The sequence below is a fragment of the Scomber scombrus genome, chromosome 18 (assembly GCF_963691925.1).
Source record: "Scomber scombrus chromosome 18, fScoSco1.1, whole genome shotgun sequence".
NCBI lineage: Eukaryota > Metazoa > Chordata > Actinopteri > Scombriformes > Scombridae > Scomber > Scomber scombrus.
This window is the reverse complement of record NC_084987.1, coordinates 9,849,807-9,869,843: the sequence shown is the minus strand read 5'-3', so window position 1 is coordinate 9,869,843 and position 20,037 is coordinate 9,849,807. Positions and strand designations below refer to the sequence as shown.

Here is a 20,037-nt window from a genome sequence, read left to right as displayed (position 1 = left end):
TTAGTCTATATAGGCTGCACCCATGTGTTCTTATTGATTTGGATCAACAAAACATAAATGCAATAAAATGATGTGTCCTGAGAGTCTGATGCTGCAACAAAAGACTCACAAGGAAATAAAAGAAAACATTTTTTTATTATGATTTGTTCCCCCTCTGAACAGCTGCCAACAGGGCCAGTTGTAAAAAGGTAACAAGGCAGGGCAACAGCGCGACTGAATGCTGGCCTTGTTCGCCTTATTATCGGGTTAATTAAAGCTAGAATCTGACAATGTCACCCGGTTGTAGAAAAACGGATTTAAATGCAATGTCTCTGGAGACTGTGTCAAGGGCTGCTTTTCATTGAGCTCCTGTGTGTGCGCCAGAGTTGGGGACAGCCTATGTACGCTTGGAAATGACGAAAAGCAATTATTGAATTTTAGATGTTCAAAAAAAAGAAATGAATGGGGAGGAATTATTCATAAGATCTTGTCCGTGTGCGTTAAAATTAAAGTTAAAATACAAAGAGGAACGCTTCAAAGACAACCCCACTGCTGATGGTAAAAAAAAGAAAAAAAGAAAAAGGAAGATGGATAAATAGGCGAGATCATTTCTGAGGAGTTCATTAAAATGTAAGGCTACACATTGAAATACAGAGGGTTGTTATTTGGGCTTGGGGGTCAAGTGACGAGCGGATTATATACTTCCTCATAATAATATTAATTAAACAATTTGCATGCTAATAGGGTAACAATTATCGCAGCTTCTGTTGAGAGATTCAGGTTATTACAACATGCCAATCCGGGTGCCAAGGGTCAGGGAATGAGTGGGGTGCGAAATTTCAACTCTGATTAACATTATGACAGCGCCAGACTTGGGATAAATAAAGTCGAATTAATTATTTGAAAACCTAATGAGCAGATAGGATTTAGGCTAGTCACATATTGAGTGCAGGGGTTGCACAAGTGGAGGAGCTTTCCAATTGTGTGCACTGACGAGACATGTGCTGTGAATGTCATCTTATGTAGGCCTAGGTACATTTGGGTATTTTTGTTTCTAATTGTCCTTGGTGTTATAGCAGTTGAATCTTCCATTTATTTGGTCATATATTTTGTTCATAACAGCCTTTTTTGTCGTAACTGAAGCCTTCGCCTTGTAACAATAAAATATTATAGGTTCACTTTGGCTTTTTTTGTGCCTTCAGCAGTACCCCCCCCCCCCCCCCCCCCCCCCCTAAACGCACCCATATTTCAACACAACCGCCCTATTTGTTTTACGCCCTGTGAACCTGTCTGTTTGTAAAGGTTTAATGTATTTAAATGATGATCCATGACTAACATAGGGGGGTAGAGGGGGTTACCTTGAGTCAAGGGTTCCCAAAGTACGGTCTCACCGCCTGAAGAAGATTACAAGAAAAAAAAATATGAGTTTAATTATATTTATGATCAATTTTCAATATGATACGACAACTATTTGGATCAGCTTTCACTTTTATCTGCCCGTGCCAAATCCTATCTGCAAATGCAATAAATAACACTAATAAAAACCTGAGAAATAAACCCTAACCTTTATGAAATATGATCAATTTGGAGGTGTAATGTGGTCTAATCGCGTCTATTTGCAGTGAACAAAAAGTCCGGGAGCCTCTGGCCTAACCTATCCGCCTGTAGCCTTTTCTTCCCGGGATTCAGTGAGCCCTTCCTCTCGGTGGGTCCCCCGTGTAGTTGCGATGTAGTTCTTATCAAAGCACTCCTGTCTTGTTGTGACAGCTCTGATATTGTTTATTGAGGTGGATGTCAGCTTTAATTAGCAATCGATACGGGGAGCGTTTGCAGAGCGCGTCTCTGACGTCAGAGCCCATTACCGCTTCTCATTGGGTCTCATATTCCCAGAGCCTGGGCTAATTATTGGGAGGTTCATGTGGATAAAGTACAGCTCAGCCCTCCCTTCACATCATGTCCCCTACTCGTTGGCCACACTCACTGCATGCTTTTTAAATTCCCATCACCGGCCTCCAGACGTCGTTTCCTTTTGCCTGCGGGATGATGGACAGCAGGATACTGGATCCACCTCACGCCCAGTTCGGAGGCTCTCTCGGCGGGATGGTGGGCTTCCCGTACCATCTGGGCCACCATCACGTTTACGAATTAGCCGGGCATCAACTTCAATCTGCGTCCGCGGTTCCTTTCTCAATAGACGGATTACTAAATGGTTCCTGCGCGGCTTCAGTGGGTAATTCCAACCCCCTCTTGTCTTCGGGCTGCGGGATGAATGGAGATAATCAGCAGTACAAACTGACAGGTAAGCCACATTATGCTGCACAATAACCTCTCCTCAAGGTTGGCTCATTGCACAGGCACAAAAAACATAAAGAAACAAAGGCAGGATGTTGCGATACAAGTTATCCTCTTTCGTGTTTAAAGGGTGAGACAAACCTCTCTCTTCTCCCTCCAAACACACATACACACACATGCACACACACAAACGCAGGCAGGCAGGCAGGCAGGCAGGCAGGCAGGCAGGCAGAGGAGTATTCTTCGCCTCCCTCTTCATTTCCATCATCGGAAAGCTGCAGATGCACCCAAGCAAAAACAATGTTCCTGTCAGTCAGTAAATACTAGAGAGAGGAAATGCTCGTGTTAACATGTGAAGCTTTCTTCTGATTTGAACGGAGCTGCAGGCTGTATGTGTGCATGACTGTAAAATGTCAAATGCATTCACCTTCTTCAGCTCTAAAGTTGGCAAAATTATTACCCCTAGATGCATGAAACCCATCTTGTTAAAATGATGTTAAAATGTGGTGATTTTTTTTTTAAAAAGAGAAAGAAAGAAAAATAACAATCATTGACCCTTTGTTTACATTTGTTCTCATTCTGCTGTCAGACTCGGGGGACCCAGACAAAGATAGTCCTGGTTGCAAGAGACGAAGAACTCGCACAAATTTCACTGGTTGGCAGCTGGAGGAATTAGAAAAGGCTTTTAACGAGAGCCACTATCCCGACGTCTTCATGAGGGAGGCACTGGCTCTCCGGTTGGACTTGATAGAATCAAGGGTTCAGGTAAACACTTATTCTGTTCCTCTCATTTTTTTCCCTGTTGTAATTTCATACTTGTATATACGTCTTTATCATTTTATGTATTATTTATTTGTAACAAAGACTTAGTGTTTCAACTTTTATGCTCCAAACTGCAAAAAAGCTGAAAAAACCCTTAAGGAGCACCAGGGCATTATGGGGTCATAATGTATATTTACTAATATATATTTAAAAAAAAAAATTAAACATAGGCTAGACAGTGTGTGGATGTGTAGTGTCTGACCTTTCATGGCCTATGTTAGTCCAATAAATCAATTTTAATTACACCTTTGTTTAAAAACTGATGCCTTTAATACCAGCTGATATTTTATCTTTGATTTATTTTCAACAATTAATTTTGTCATAAATCGTGACTTTAATTTTGCCAAATATTTTGAGAATGTTGGATAAACAAAGACTCAAATATTCGTGTCCACCATCTCGATTGCTTGGATAATTTTATTGCTATTATGATATTTTTTGTTAATACCTTTTAGTGGAAGATGTGTTAGTCATTAGTGATACTTAATAATTGAAGTCTAATTGTAGAGATTTGTTAAATAAAAAAGTAAAAAGTTAATTAGCTTATTAAGACCTGTAAACCTGACCTTTACTTCAATTACTGCGTAAAACAAAAACCTCTTTTGTTAGGCAACTTTTTTGTAGTCTTTTCTTTTCACAGATTGACTTGTAATCATGGGCCTAATTAAAGGCCTGCGTAGAAAAACAGCAAGAGCAAGATGTAACCTCACTATTTGTTTAATTACCATATTGTTAAGACGTTGATAACTTTAGGTCTAATTAATTTTCCCCCTGCAGTGACAGTGCACATTACACACCTTTCACTGCTTTTTTCTCTCTCCCTCTCCTTCTCTGCAGGTATGGTTTCAGAATCGCAGAGCCAAATGGAGGAAAAAGGAGAACACAAAGAAAGGTCCGGGTCGACCTGCCCACAACGCCCACCCCACCACCTGCAGCGGGGAGCCCATGGACCCGGAGGAGATCGCCCGGAGAGAGCTGGACCGGCTGGATAAGAAGAAGCGAAAGCAGGAGCGCCGGCTGCTCAAGTCCCAGAACAGACTCGCAGCTGGGGATTTATTTCATACCCCGGGATCCGACAGCGACAGCGGGATGTCGCATGTGACCGACAGTGACCACAACACTGGCCCGCCTTACGACCATGTGGGGGGGAGCCAATCGAGTTGCGACCAAACACCTCACTCTCTCCCTCTCCACACCCAAAATCAGAACCAAAGACACTTGGATCGGGATGCTGGCGGATCCGAGCTGGACTCGCCCGACGCCAGCCACCGGTCCAGCCTGATGTGCTCCAACAACAACAGAGCCTCCAGCCTGCAGAAACTCAACCCTTTTAGCGTCGAGAGCCTCCTTTCGGACTCCAGACCGAGACGCAACCCCGCGGCCTTACCCTCCTCTCGGCCTTTGATAGGGAAAGGACACTTCCTGCTCTATCCCATCACGCAGCCGCTTGGATTCATTGTTCCTCAAACTGCTCTGAAGGCAACAACAACGACAGCAACAAACTCTGACAGCGGTGCTGACAACCAGCCCGGTGTCCTGTGTGTGTCTGCGGGCTCTTCTGGATGTAGGAGCAGCTCGCCGGACTGCGCAGACGCCGTGCCAAAGGGACAGGTGGGATCCAAGGAAAAGACCAGTTCACCGCACACCAGCCCGTCCAGGGTCGCCTTTAGCAGTGGCAAAAGTACTCAGACTTCTGTTATTTGCAGCGATTCGACTTTCGCCCACGAACACGGTCCACAAGTCCTTAAGCCTGTCGATGGAGACAGAAAAGAGCATTTAGAGAACAAGGACAAGCCCGAGTGTGTCCACAGTGACAGTCCAGCAGACACAAAGACAGACTGTAAAGAAGATATCGACATGGAATAAATCCTCCGGGGGTAAAAACTAACTAACAAACAAACCGAAAAACAATCAGAAACATACTGATATAGCCTCTAAACGACACCTTTCATTAGGCCAAAGCTTAACCAGAAACTACATCTTTGCATCTAATCTCTAGGTTTTCCCCACTCTGCTGATAGTTTGACAATGGTGTGCTCTCTCTCTCTTTCTCTCTCTCCCTCTATACTTCTATCTTTGCGAGCGTGGGTGAGTGTGTGTGTGTGGGTGTGTGTGTGTGTGTGTGTGTGTCAGGAGTCTCTAGATATCCTTTTAATGTGTGATAACTTGTCAAAAAAACAAAAACACAAGACCAACACAAATCCTCAAGAGCTGTAAAAAGGTATTATACTATTTATATATGTAAGGTTTTTCTTAAATAAATCTATTGTATACAAGCACCTCAAACCGTGTGAGACCTTAAATAGCAGCACATACAGTGCAGGACTACAGTACAGTACGAAGGGCTTTCTTAAGAAATCTCATGTTGTACTTTGTATATTGCCTTAACAAATTTATTCATCTATAAGCCCCCACTGAAATGAGGTTACGAGCCTGAGGCGAAAAGGACCCGCTCGACTCCTGCAGAGTTTTGATATGAAAGTAATTATTTTCCCGGTGGCTACTGCAGGGGGATTCAGTTTATTTTAGCTCAAAGGGGGTTATAATACATTACCAATTTCTAGTGATATGAAATCACATAAACTTCCAAGAATAATAGAATTAGCATGAAAAGGCCTGGGTGTCAAATTGAAATAGGAAAATAATAGCCCCGGCAGCTGGGAGTGTGTGTGTTTGTGCATATTGGATAGGAGATGGGGATTCGTGGGGAGGCATTTTCATGAGCTTTTTTTTTTTTCTTCCCTCCTCCTTCTTCTTCTTCTCTCTCTTTCTCCACTTTGTCAGGGCCCCTTGTAGCAGGGCTATATTAAGATAGATGTTCGATGATATCCCTCATTGTTCTGTCGCTTTACATTGATGTTTCTGTGTTATCAGCCTATTGATCATGCGTCGGCTGTAATAGGACGGGCAGAGGCAAACGTGCCTATTTACAATAGCAGAACACATTTGTTCTAATAGGGTTGGTGGTCCCCGGGGAAGCCATGCAGGATCTAGGACATCTGCTCCCTTTTGCTATATTAGCAGTGTTGACCACAATATCAAGGCGACCCAAGGAAGAAATGTCGAGGCTGTGGGGCGTGTAATAACATAAGATAATAAGACAAAACAGAAAAAAACAATCCAGCTATATGTGTGTGTAAAGCTGATCATACCGCTATTTTTTTAAGAAGAAAAAAAATCCACAAGCCCTTTAGTGTTCTCTTTGGGTCTTGATTTGCAAATAAATTGAAAATAATCAGAGGGGCGAGCTTTACGTCTGAGCCGGCGCAAATGAATTTCTGAGCCAGTGTCCCTTTCAAAATATTTACATAAATTTCAACCCATGCAGCTGTTTGCTCTAGGAAGCAATGTCTTATTAGGTTGGTGGGGGCAGGGGCAGACGCAGCCAACATGGCACACAGAGTGAACATGCAGAAGATTAGGGCCTGCATGAGCTGTGGGTTAGAGGTGTCTGCATGGTGCTTATAGTGCTGAGATTATAGATCCTCTTCTTGTACTACTTTCTGGTGCTTTTCCTATTTATCAATTCATGTTTATCCCCCATGATATCATTACAACTCTTCCATAATATTCCATTCACCAGTAAGGTTGCAGTGACCTTTTTTTTAATCTCCCATGATCATATTGAAATGTGTAGTTTTGCAATGTTATCATGCATTTTATTATGAGGCTACAACAGCCTAAATGTTTCCATTATTAAATTAAGGTTATTCTGACACGATTGATGACCAAACAAATGGCTAAACTCATAGGTTGTCAATTGTTTATAAATATAGAGATGCAATGCTTATTTTATAAATTGTAGGATAAACCGGGGACAATTTGGAGTAACCCCAAAGATCGGTGTGTATTTTTCCTTACTACTCTTAGGCTATTTGGGACGTATGCCCAGTTCATCTATAATTCATTAGCACACTGAATAGGAGTATCGCTGGCTGCACATTGGTGGCCTTAAGGTGAAATTAGCGATTTGCTTAAGTAGTTAAGCTTTTCTTGCCTGAGAGCTGCACGCTGCATGATTCAAGACAAACCATCAATCGATATGCCCAGGCAGCCTCCAGGAGATGTGTCGTCCATGAATCATACTTTATGAATTCAATTTATACCCGGAGAAATTTTCAATTTGAACGCCGGATCATTATGGGAGAGTGTAAATTGTTTTTGCTCTATTATGCATCGGACGCCATCATTTTTCTTTCTAATTACGGAGGTGTCAGGTCGGGCTGTCATGCAGACGCTGATTTTCAATTTAACTGATCATCATGCATTCATTTTCCCATTTGATAAATCTGCTATCTCGAAGCTTCTCCATGCCTGGAATGCTAAAAGAGAGGCACAGATTGGCAAAGTAATAGGGGCCTGTATGCGGCAATAAGTGCAGATCAGGCAGCTAATTTAGCACCTCCTGGTATTTCCATTTCCATTTCTCATTTCCAACTCTCAAAGGAGGAAAAGCAGCCCAAAGGCAGAAAGCTGGTAGGCTTTTCACTATCGGAGAAAGACAGAGAAAAAAATCTACCAAAACGGCTTGTTTTCAACCACACATTCCCTAAATTAGGATATCAAGCTTAATTAAGGCTAATACAGTTTTCTCAGTATGTGTTAGTTTTATTTAATAGAAACAAATTTGCACAATTAATTATGGCCATGATATTAAGAGTCTCATTTGTAACATTCGAGCTGTAGCCTAAATCAGCGTCTTCAGAAATAAGCCCCTCATTTCCAAGCCAAATGACTAACCAAATGTTTTTATACCAGCTTCCATCACAGAAACCCTGTCGGTTTATTTTCCCACATCATACCCAAGCAAATTAAGCCAGATTTGACACAAATTGATCTACTTTAACTACGCCGGCTGACTAAAATAAATACAGATTTGTGCCATAAACTGTTTTGATTTGCAGGGATTGTATATTTTTCCGTTTTGAATTTTACATTTTCTAACTTTATGTAGCACTTTGCACAACACAAAATTGAAGATTCCCTCTTTAATTATCATGCAGAGTTTCAATGAAAGCTACTGCACTATTGCTCGACCCACACCCAGCTCTCACGTTAGCCTATAAATTAATGAATTTTCAAATAACTGTGACAGGGAAGGATTTTTATAAGTTTCATGCTCAAATCAACTCAAATGGACAACCTGTGTTCTCGCCACAAATCCGCCTGTCTGTACAGGCTCCTCTTGTGCGCTTTGTGTTGCTGGATGAGATCTTAGGCTCTGAAGGCTCAGTTTGGATAAGAAAGAACCGTGTCCCTTTTAAAAAGGATCCTCCATAAAATAAAATGGCACTTGACATTTGGCTTCTCCTGCAGCAACTCTGCCATGCCTTTTAGGATTATTTTACATCTCATACTCATTAATGCGCCGGTGGATTTAATCATTCTTATCTTTCCTGTGCATACCTGGGATAAGCCTGAAATTACCATCTGCATTGATTTCTGGACGATCCTTAAAATAATTTTAATTATCTCGGAATATTTCGCGAACCCCCCCCCCCCCCCATAATCAAAATTTTGTTCATAATACTTGATCATTCGCACATTGGGTTTTTGGAGATGTTACTGCGGAAACAGCACAACTCAAATTGATGCGTTTTTTCAGATAAAATAAAATGTGCAAGGGTTACACAAGCTTATAATGACCCTGAGACCCATTTAACCACCTGCACTTAGACTTTTTGTCCTAAAAAGAAATTCTTCTGTTCAGGTCACACTATAGCTAAATTCACAATATTAAAGCTATATTTGACTTGTAAAGGTGAATAAAACCACACTCTAAATGTCATTACTGCTGCCATCAAACATCATAACTGCAATAGTGTTTTTACATATTTATTTTGAAGTAAAGCCTGATCTTTGTGTACTAACTAAATATATGTTTCCAAGACTTATGAAAACAATGAAATTGAAATAGATATTCTTGAAAATTACAGAGTAGGCTAGACAATGAATTTTATTTTTTTTATTATAAAAAAAGCATGATTCTTCTTTATGACAGGATGTTCTGCTTAAAGCTGAAGTCTTTGTACCAGAGTTAATGCTACAGTGACATACAATGCCGACTGTCATGACAGTATCAGCTTTCTGATAAATAATGCATCTAGATTACCTTCCACAAAACTGTAATAGGAATAAATATCACTTTATATAGCAAACAAAGGGCCATTTAACATTCAAAACATAAAGGCTGACAGTGCATTTACTGTAGGTAAAAAATAAAAAATATATTCACTTTGAACATCACATACTGTAGAATTACAGGGAGTGCAAACATACAAACTTGCTTGAGAGGCAGATACTCGCTATTAGTAGTTAATCACACCATTTTTCTTGTTTAACACAATGTTTTGCTTATCCCACACAATACAGGGACTGGCATAGAGTGCAAAACAGAAATTTTAATGTAAATGTTTTACAGCGACTGCCACAACAACACACCTAAAAAATATAAAGTAATACATCTCTCAGCGACCAATCAAACAGTTAAAATGATCTTTTTACTGTGAAGTTACACAAGAGGAAGGAGGGAACGGTGCGGTCACGTTCTGCATTACTTGGTACAATATCACACAATTTCCCTCTTCCTTTTAAAAAAAATATCTTTCTCATTAAATATTGCACATTTCTGCATTATGCTGGCTCCATATTGTCTCGGAATAGCTGTAGGGAAGGATTAGATATGAGACTCCTCTTCATAATAAGAGCAATTGCATCCATTGATAATGATGTAGAGAGGTGACAGGAGTCTTTTCAAAATGGTCACACCTGTTGCTATCTGTCTGGCCTCATTATCTAATGTGAACCTGTATTGTGCTTTTTGGATTACACAACCTAACAATTCTTAGTACGACAAAGAAAATATTAGAAAAAGCAGGTAATGTATAGAATAAATGTCTTGATAGTTTAAGACAACTGACAAGTCATGTTTGCACATTAATTTTAAAGCAAATGAACTGACACTTCATTGTCTTTGAGTATCCTCAAAAAGGTTTATTTCTACTTGAAAGCTTCTTTCTTCCAAAAGGTCAAGATGAAGTCATTATGCTCCATGTTGTTTGTTGTGATGGGATATATTGTTGCATTTCAACAGCACTTTTCTTACTTTTCTCAGATCTGTGTAATTGATACAAACATTAACCAAGGAAACAAACCCAGTTTTAAATGTAATTTTGCACATGGTGAGTCTAGAAGTGAGTCATGCATAGTGGCATTCCCATTGTGTAGGATGTAGTTTAAAGGCATAGTTACGATTTTGGACATTCAATGGTATGAAGTTACTCCGCTGTATGAGATTTGATGAGTGGATTATTCATAAATCACCCAGCCAGCCGCCAAACAAAAATCAACAGCAGCAAATAGGCCGAGGAAACAGAAACAATTTAAGCCACCATAACTTTTAACTTTAACTAACTAGGCTGCTAACTTTTGTCCAGCTTAATAAGTATTAGCTTATAGCATACAAAATAACCCCCTTTGAATGGTGTGATATGGTCTTCCTAAGAGAAAACAATAGCATTTGCACCAGGTCTATGATATACTGATAGATATGAACAGAAATGGTATTGCAATAAAGGATACATTATTTCAGAACCACAATGCTGTTCACAAATTAGTTATGTGAGTAATGTTTTATTAGTTACGTATAAAATGTTCATCTTGATCCAGACTAGAAAATGTTGCATTGCAATACATCTAAAATTATGTTTTTTCTACATACATCTCTTTGCATACCAATAATCACCCTCTACGTGGTCAAAACTATTTACAATGCAATCCTTGGTCTCCGTTTGGCTCCAGATTCATAGATCTGGGGGCTAATTGGCAGATTTCTGCCTATGTGCCAATGTGTAGACGTATTTGCAGCCTTCAACTAACTTTGGATGGCCTATTCCGTTTGAGTATAATCCATTATAAATCATCAGTATGCCCTGTTGGTCCTAATACTACATACATTTTTTTTAATATTTGGTGGTACCCACCATAGTTTGGCTTCTTTCTTTCCATCAGTAATGATATGTCAAAAGGGATAAGAGGAATAGGTATGCACAGTAGGAAATACTTTGACTGCCACCAGTGGATGGATGAAGTTCTCTTAATGTTCAAATGCAACTGTTCAACATTATTAAAATATGTTTTAAGAGAGAGAAAAAAACAGCGAAATATTAGATACAATTCTAACAGATATATTCAAGAGTGTTCACTGTCAGCATGTAGAAAATAACTTAATAGTTTTCACTGTTGCTGTTATTTGTCTTACATTATCTGTTCATATTCTAAAAGCACTGTCAAGATATGTTTACGTTTAGGCAAATGAAAAGCACCTTGTTAAGGTAAAGGAGAGATTGTCAACATGGTTAAATGTTGAGATGAGTCAAGTAAAAGTGAATCATTTTGTATATTCACCCACCTCTCCGACCTCCACACCACTACTTCCTGCAATGGCATTAATGTTGCAATGTTGGATACATTTGGATGAAATTTTTAGGAGGCAGGGTCGCGGATCGTCTGAAAATATCCATGACTTGCAAAGCATCACAGAAACAACACATCATAAGACTTGCTAGGTTACGAGGCAGCACATAGTCACCAGACCCTACATGTACCAGTGGCTGAGCCAAAGCAAGGCTGCCAGTTAGGAGTGGCTTTAGTTTAGCATGGATAAGAAAGCAATCCTTAAACCAGGAAGGAAGTGTAACACTGACGGAAAACTCCAGGCAACACATTTAAATTTAGATTGTCATTTGGCAGATGCTTTTGTCCAAAGTGACTTACAAGTGAGGCAAAACAATCAATCGTTAGAGGACGGTGACTCAGAAAGAGCCGTGGGACAAACTCTTAAGTAGCTGACCAGGTTTCAATGCAATGAGAAAGAGCATCACACAAAAGGCTTTTCTTTATCTTTACAGTTTTCCTAATGTCAATATATAAAGTAAGAAACAACAGGAAGTAGACAAGTGCAGAAGAGATACCATAAGCAACTAGAAAGACATTCAACAATCAACAAAGGTTAAGGTTAAGGGGCTCAAGTGTTAAGGTGTTCACGGAAGATATGAGTTTTCAGGTATTCCTTGAATCTACTGAGGTAGTCAGCAGACCATATAGAGCTGCTATCTTGCAACCACAAATGAGAAGAGTCCATTTAGCAGCCTTGGTGCTAAATGGTTTGGTACAAATAGAGGAGTGACTGACCATAACCTCTATGTGATGACCATGGCTAAGATTTGCCAACTGAGGGAGGCTTAAGCCCTTAAAACAGCAGTTCAAGGAGGTAGGTGACATGAAGTGAAATGCAGTGTGGCAGACTGTCATTTCATGACAAAGAGGAACCCCTTCAACATTTGGAGAGACCCGTTGTCCTGCACCACTGTGTTCCTGAAAGAGCCATTTGGGTTGAAACAAATAGGACAGTTTACTTATTCAATGATCACTGGTCACCTCTATAACAAGTGGAGGAAAGAAATACTTTCAGTAATTATCAACAGACTCTAAAGGGCTCTCTTCACTGCACAATGGTCATGTTGCCACACATGTTTGGAGCAAGGTTAAAGTAAAGACCTGCAGTACCAGTCAAAGCTTTCTCATTCAAGTGAATTGGAAAGTCTGTCCAAACATTTGAATGGTACTATATGCATAAAGCAAAGCCCTGGTCAATAAACTATGGTTAACAGTGATAAATAAGCATTTGTTTTCTGGGTATTATTGGTTCCTAATTCTATATTCCTTCAACTGCTGCCTGCAGATGGATGCTTAAACCTTCATGTGTTTATTTCCTAAGAGACCACCTTTGTGCTTGCTCCTGATTTAGATGTATATATTCACACAGGATATTCTGCACATATTTTCAGATTCAATTGCCTACTTCTTTAAGTTCTAGTCAAACCCCACAATACACCATATCCAAGCAGGATCTTGGTTGTTCAGAAAGGAGAAGTGGTTTTCTGCCTATGCCATTCATCTGTCCAAGCAGGATAGTTGCTACTGGTAGCAGTGGGTAAATTAGTGCAACCTGGTCACCTCAGTGCTTGAGGTCCCAGAGTAGGATTTCACACTGCAGTTAAATAAGCCTATCATTTCTTTGAATTTTTCTTGCTGGATCAATGTGAATCACTACCAGGTTGCCTGTGTCTCAGAAGAGGAACCCTGCAGAATATCCTCAACTGTTGCCTAAAAGCTGTGGGAGTGAAGGTATCTTTTGGTCAATAACCACCTCCCAAAGGCCTACAGAGCATCATCCAGGGCAAGAGACTGATATGATCCAAGGAAGGAGGGACAAAGATTAAGCCCCAGATCAGAGTTCCACGTGGACTTCTCAGAGCAGCACAAGACTGGCAGCAGAAGGTTGAATTAGATGGATGCTCAGACACCATTATATCGACTACAAGCAGGTAGAAAAGTTGAAAACAAAGCTGTAATATCAACACAATTGGTAAAAGTTTAATAAGCTGATTCCTTTTAAAGGTGCATTCAAATTGGACGTAAATGTTTTCCTTGCTTGTATGTATATAACAGCCAACAAAATCAATGTAAAACTGTACCAGCTCTACAAAACAGGCTTAAAATTGGTCCTGATTGAGTTAAATACATTTGGATGAGCCACAACCAAGGAAACTTAACAAAAAGAGACTGTGATTGTTGTGCTGCCCAGCTAGTGGCTAGATTGGTCTGCAACGAAGCACCTCGAGCTGGGACAACAAAGACAGAGCCACCAGGACCTGGTAGGTAGGGATCATTGATTTTTGTTGGATTGTTTTTGCTACTCAAGTGCTGGTGTTCTTGGTATCAGGGGGTTTGAAACTTTCTTTAATGGTAAACTGAAAGCAAAATCAATGTGAACAAAAACAATACAACAATCTGAGTGTGAAAGTTCATTCTTAACCTTAGAAATAATAGTTTGACCAAAACATATTTCTTTGCCCATCCAAAGAAAGAAAGTCAATTTTCTGGTTGCTGTGTATGTAACATTGCATGCTACATGGATATCCTCATAACTAAAATAAAATAAATAAATAAATAAACATAAATAAAAGTGTTAAGTACAGTGGAACATACAGTAGTTCATCAATGTAATTATTCAGCATGTGATTTAACATACATTTACCATGTCATGATACATATTAATGAATATAAGATAAATATTGTCATTAATATCATGGTTTCAACAATATCATATAGCCTTCATGTGCAAAATATCACTGTCCAATAAAAATCTTGCTTGGAATTGCGATTAGAAATCAATTTATTTGAGTTATTTTTAAGTATTTCTATTTATTATTTTGACAAATAATCAATCGGTATCACACAAAAAAAAAAGACGCAGCAATTAACCCCATATCATCTGGTTATCTAGCTTTATTAAATATCTTAACCTTTTGTGGCTGAAACTCTGATCTTGTCTTTTAATTATCACCGCATAAGAAGTAATTAAACTTCCTTTGGTTTTAAAGCATATGAGAAATAACAAATTGCAAAATCCCTAAATATAACCTTACATAAATATTTTTATGATAAGTATAATATGACGCTTACAAAGTATCTCTAAGTGCATAAAGTGTTGAGTGGTAGTTTTATTAATTCCTTGGAATGAATGGTCAAAACATACAATACATGTTTGTTTTGAGTAAATCTGTTTTCCTCATGAAAACAGACATTTTTTGAGCCTTAGATTCAACATGACATTAATTGGGATTTATGGTATTCTGGTCATGGATGTATGAAGAAGCTTACTTTGGTAGCTGGCGTATGTCAATTTAATCTGGGATACTGAGACAAGTAAACCTTATCACACTTACTGTTGTTTTTTCCGATTAGTGTAAGTTATTATATTTTATTATATTTTGTTTATGCATGTATACACGGATATTTGTGATCGAGATTTATAAACAGCATTTACTGAATCACACCTTAACCGGAATATCGACTATTATCTGGAATACTGTGTGCATGTAAATGTTGTCATTGGGGGCTTACCGCTTGGTAGAGATTTATATGAAAAAGACAAGCATTTTCTTTCCTCGACTTCCCAGGGAATCTGTGCCCCAGAGGTTAATGAAGTGTGAAGTGTGAAAACTTCCTGAGATGGGATGAGTTAAATAGTGTTCTCAGATGTTAAAGCAACACTGTCCAAATTTATTTGTGTGTGTCAGTTCTTTATAAGTCTTAAATCTGGCAAGCATGCCCCATGGGCCATCTGCTACCACTGTTGGGGCTAATGCCATCTTATGTGTTCCAGTCAGTCCACATAAATGGGTGTAATAACAAGATCCAAGTAAGAATTCAAATTGAATTCATGGAAATTACTTACATTTGGTTTACTGTTCAGTGTTTTATATGTTAAATATATTGACAAATTTCACACGTAAAAGGTAAAAAACCAGCACTGTCTGTCTGGATTTTAACACAAGTCTTAACAGAGTGAGAATGGCCTAGATAAACAATAGATGCTAAATGTGAGTCTTAAGGTAACATAAAGGCGTTTCAGTTAAACTAGACTTATTGAAGTAAATCAGACTTATTTTCAGTAGATTCTGTTTAAGAAGTTTGACCTACGTTACCATGGAAACATATCCCTGCAGACTACCCTGGTCCTGGAAAGGTTAGTTTTAAGGTTTAGCTTCACCTCAGGCTTAAAAAGTGTTATAGTCTGTCAGACTGAGAGGTTCCTCTTTAGTGCTGCTCCATGAAGTCAGTTTATATTTGACATCAAATTTTGACATGGGCTGCACCTATTGCATATACTTAAAATCAAAACTAGATTATTTTCCTCAGTCTGTAGTTTTATTTGACTTATTTATTTATTTATTTTTTAAGAGACAGACACCCGTCTACATATTAAAAATACAAAAAAACGATAGCCTTTCTGAGGCTCTTTAAACAGCATTTCCACCATGTACAGGCTGTTATATCACTTGTAAAAACCAAGTCGAAAATTATTTTAATTTCTTGCAATAAAAAAAAATTACCCTGCTGGGGTTCTATTTAATACTTCAAAATTGATATATGTTAATTTTCAGCACTTATTATATCTATATAATATATATTATATGTAAAATTCGCATTAAGCAATTGGGACTTGAGCCCACAAAGTCATGATCATGTCAGAGTTCAGTGAGTCTGAACTCACTGCTGAGCTACAACATGCTGCCAAACATTGTTTATTGCAGTGGTTTTGTTCGCTTTGTAAAATAAATATTACATTCAATATTATATATTTAATGCGTGCTGTTCGGTGGCTGCAAACATCACATTTTTGTATTTACATGTCAAATTTCTTCATTGTGAATTTATGTTATTTGTGCTTGATGTCTTGTGTTGGTGTTTCAAAGTTAGATAAATAAAGTAGTAATAAACCAGGCTTTTCACAGCAAGCCACCTTTTCTGAGCCACACTTTATGAAACGCCCCTCAGATATGGTGGCTGTAAGTATAATGGATATGATGCAGTGTAAAGAGTTCAATGAGAAACTGTTAACAGATTTATTAGTAAGCACATATGGTATAACATGCTAACATTTTACAAGGAACCCTGCAGATAGGTATCAGTTGTTGGTATTTGTGAATGGGTTAGACAGAACTATCAAAATGTAAATAATAAAGGATTTGCAAAATATTTGGATTAAAATGCTTTAACCTTTGTCATAACATTCATTTTAATTAAGTGATGAATTTCACAGTTTAACAATATATAAAATAATAATAAATAATAGATTGATAAAACCTCTCCAATGATGTATTCCAACTCTACAGTTTGACCTCTATAATGGATATAATATCTGCCTAAGGGAGACTTCACTAATAGACATTTTTGGTTGCAATTAAAAAATGGTTCCCATGAAAGGCCTGACATGTCCTCTAAGGCAAGAGTCTAAGATTCAGCTCTTTCCTTTTGCCATTAAAGTGGTATTGCAAATGTTCTTAGCACATCAAGGCCAAGACCTCAGATCTCAATATTACATGCACATTATTTAATCCTTGGGCTCTCTGGTAGTACTGACATGTACAATTTCTGTCATTAACGCGCCTGTAAGCTGAGGGATGGACCAGACTCAGAGATCCACTTGAGGTCCAGTTTTTCATTTAATGGGCCAGGAGAAGTAGGGTTCATCTGGGCCTTAAATGTTACTATAAAAGTGCTCTGTAGAAGAGCATGTTATGGCTCTGTAGCTGGTCCGATCGATCACATTAGGGCCAAGGAAGTGGCAAGATGTGACAGCCCAGAAACATTTCAATACTGACACAGTTTGTCTGAGAGCTTTAGGCACTCTTCTGAAAATAAAAAATGCTTTGTATCAGTCCTGTAAATGGGTGTGATTAGTCATAAAGGAGCTTATTGTGCAGAGACTGGAAGCAAATTAGAGGTGATAGTGGGACAGAATCAATGCTGTTTACCTCTTGGAGGTGTGAGCATATCCATCAGCAGCACTGAGGATGGTCGAGGATCCCTCTTTCTCAACTGGTTATTGACAGTTTGAGGAGGAACTGAGGAGGGAACATTTTAGGGCATAGCATTTATTTATCTGCTATTGACGAGTAACCAAGACTTTCAGCAGCAGCACGTTGGCTCCGTGGTTAGCACTGTTGCCTCACAGCAAGGAGGTTCTGGGTTTGAACCCTGGTCCCAGCCTGTCTGTGTGCAGTTTGCACTTTCACCCCATGTTTGTGTGGTTTCTGACAGATGCACCAATTTGCTCCCACCATCAAACACCTTTATGCGAGGGTTAGTACGCTGCATTGTGGCTGCCCACTGCATTTGACCTATCCTGTGAAACCACAGTAGAAGCAGAGGATCAATTTCCCCATGGGTATCAATATGGTACTTGTTCTTCTTCTTAAAATAAGTGATTAAAAAGGGATGAAATAATTAGGGCAACACCTACAGCTGCTTAAATAAGCTATACAGGCAGTTGAGAGAAATAGAAGTATACATTCACTTCCCCCTTTCAACAAATACGTCTTCACAAGAGCTTTTACTGTTTGCTGGTTTGGTTCTTATTGAACACTGATGTGATATTTAAAAAAGAGAGCTGTTTGGTAACAGAGCACATTAAGAAATAGGTTTCCAGTTCATGTATAAAAATCTAAGATAGACGTTGATATTACAAGAATGATGTGTTCATTAGATCTTTACTTTGGTGATTCAAACCAAAAACTATGTTTAAACCTGTATAATTACATTTATGACCAAATTTGTCAAAATCAAATGATCAAATGTTGATGTTTGACCAAGTCATGGTAATGTTCCATCTTCTGGCACTATTAGCCCATATCTGGGCTAATATATTCAGTTGAGCCAGAAAATAAATTATACACACACATAAAAAATAAGGCAAATATGTATACACATACACACTTTGCTATAGTGGATCTAAGAGAGAAGGCCAAGAACAAAGCAACCACTTAACATTACTATTCAGGTGACTGTATATTAGCTGTAGTTGTAGAGTCATTCATTTGCTGTATAGCCTGTATGGCTTTACTTCATTACCAATAGAAATGAAATATATAGGGGCCTGAGCCTATTGTATGAGTGCAGTAATCGCTTCTCTATATCTTTATTCAAGAATAAAAATGTGATCCTCATGGTACTTTCCATGTACCAAAGCAAGCATGTGTCTATAATAGCACCTGTGGCTACTAAATCGGTGTTCGCTGTGCCACAAATGTTTTGTTTGGCGGTGCGTTGTCAGCAGTAGCTGGAGAATTCAGCAAACAAGTCAATCACAAGGAAAGTCACACACTGGGAGTCAGACGACATTAAGGAAATAATAGCATAACTTCCAGCAAAGAGGTGAGCTGACCTAGTTTCAGCAGTAGCCACACTGTATCTCGGAGGACTCGATTCTCCTCCAGAGGAAGGTGACTTTGTCCTTGATGGAAGGCACCAGTTGCCTCTTCGGCACAACATGAGATTTTCCTCCAGACAGGCTGATATGATGCCAAAACCAACTACAGTGTAGAGTCTGTAGATGCTTTCAGTAATGATCTGTAAAATTCAGTGGTAGAAGATAGATTCAGACTGAAGTAAAACTACAGATACAAGAGAAAATGTCCTTTTGAAAGCAGCAGAAACTTCTTCTTTTTTGGGATCACTTTAGGGTCAGCAGAAAGAAGTTGTGAACACAACATTGACATATCACCACCTTTTAAGTTGACACAGCGAACTTGTTGGGAAAACAATTGCTTATTTATACATCCAGGAGTTACGGAGCAACATTATCATTCATTTGGAGTCCAATATTCACACTCTTTTAACTTTTATGTTTTTGGCCTCTACCAACTCCTGAGGGAAATATCTGATACTTTAGCTGTTAAATGTTCGATTATGTTCACCAGTTAGTCGTTAACTGTGTCTGTTTGCTGTTTGGTATTAAGATGGTAGCACACAGGGGGTTTTAAAGCATTTTCACTGCTGCAGCCAAACAGTGAAAGTCAACTAAAACAGTAACACTGCAGCCTGGACATAAGAATTTGGTTGGTTGTCTCTTTTTGACCCTCTTCAAAACCAAACACACAAGAGTAAAAATGTAAGGAATTAATTTAATGACATGTTTATGTACACTCGGATTAGGATTAGGATTCACATTTTAAAAAGTCACTCTGAAACTATGTAAAATCTCCTAGTGACAGAAGTAATTTCACTTAAAGTCAATGGCTAGTTTTAAAAGAAGAAGTTTGAAATCAAGAACCCCAAAGTTTTGAAAGTTATGGGTGAGTTGTCATCAATTTAAACTGCCATGTGAGAACATACATAGCAACAGAAACAAAGGGGGAGGGGGCTTAACAAATGGTCAATTATAGGTTAAAAGAGTCTGGGATCTCTTGTTCATCCTCAGTGCACAAACTAACGCATTTTATTGATCAAATGTAAGACGATAACACTGTTTTTTGTTAGTTGGCAACCTTACTGGGAATTATTTTTATGCTGTTGAGTAATTCATGGAAATAT

At 38.8% G+C, this 20,037-nt stretch overlaps 1 protein-coding gene across 1 annotated transcript; it reads left to right on the top strand.

Moving 5' to 3' along the window:
* The first annotated feature begins 2,019 nt into the window (after window positions 1-2,019).
* uncx (UNC homeobox) lies at window positions 2,020-4,959 on the top strand. The gene is made up of 3 exons (XM_062439253.1): window positions 2,020-2,278; window positions 2,861-3,036; window positions 3,931-4,959. Exons 1-3 carry the CDS (start codon window positions 2,020-2,022, stop codon window positions 4,957-4,959), a joined length of 1,464 nt encoding a protein of 487 aa, XP_062295237.1.
* Window positions 4,960-20,037: the final 15,078 nt, after the last annotated feature.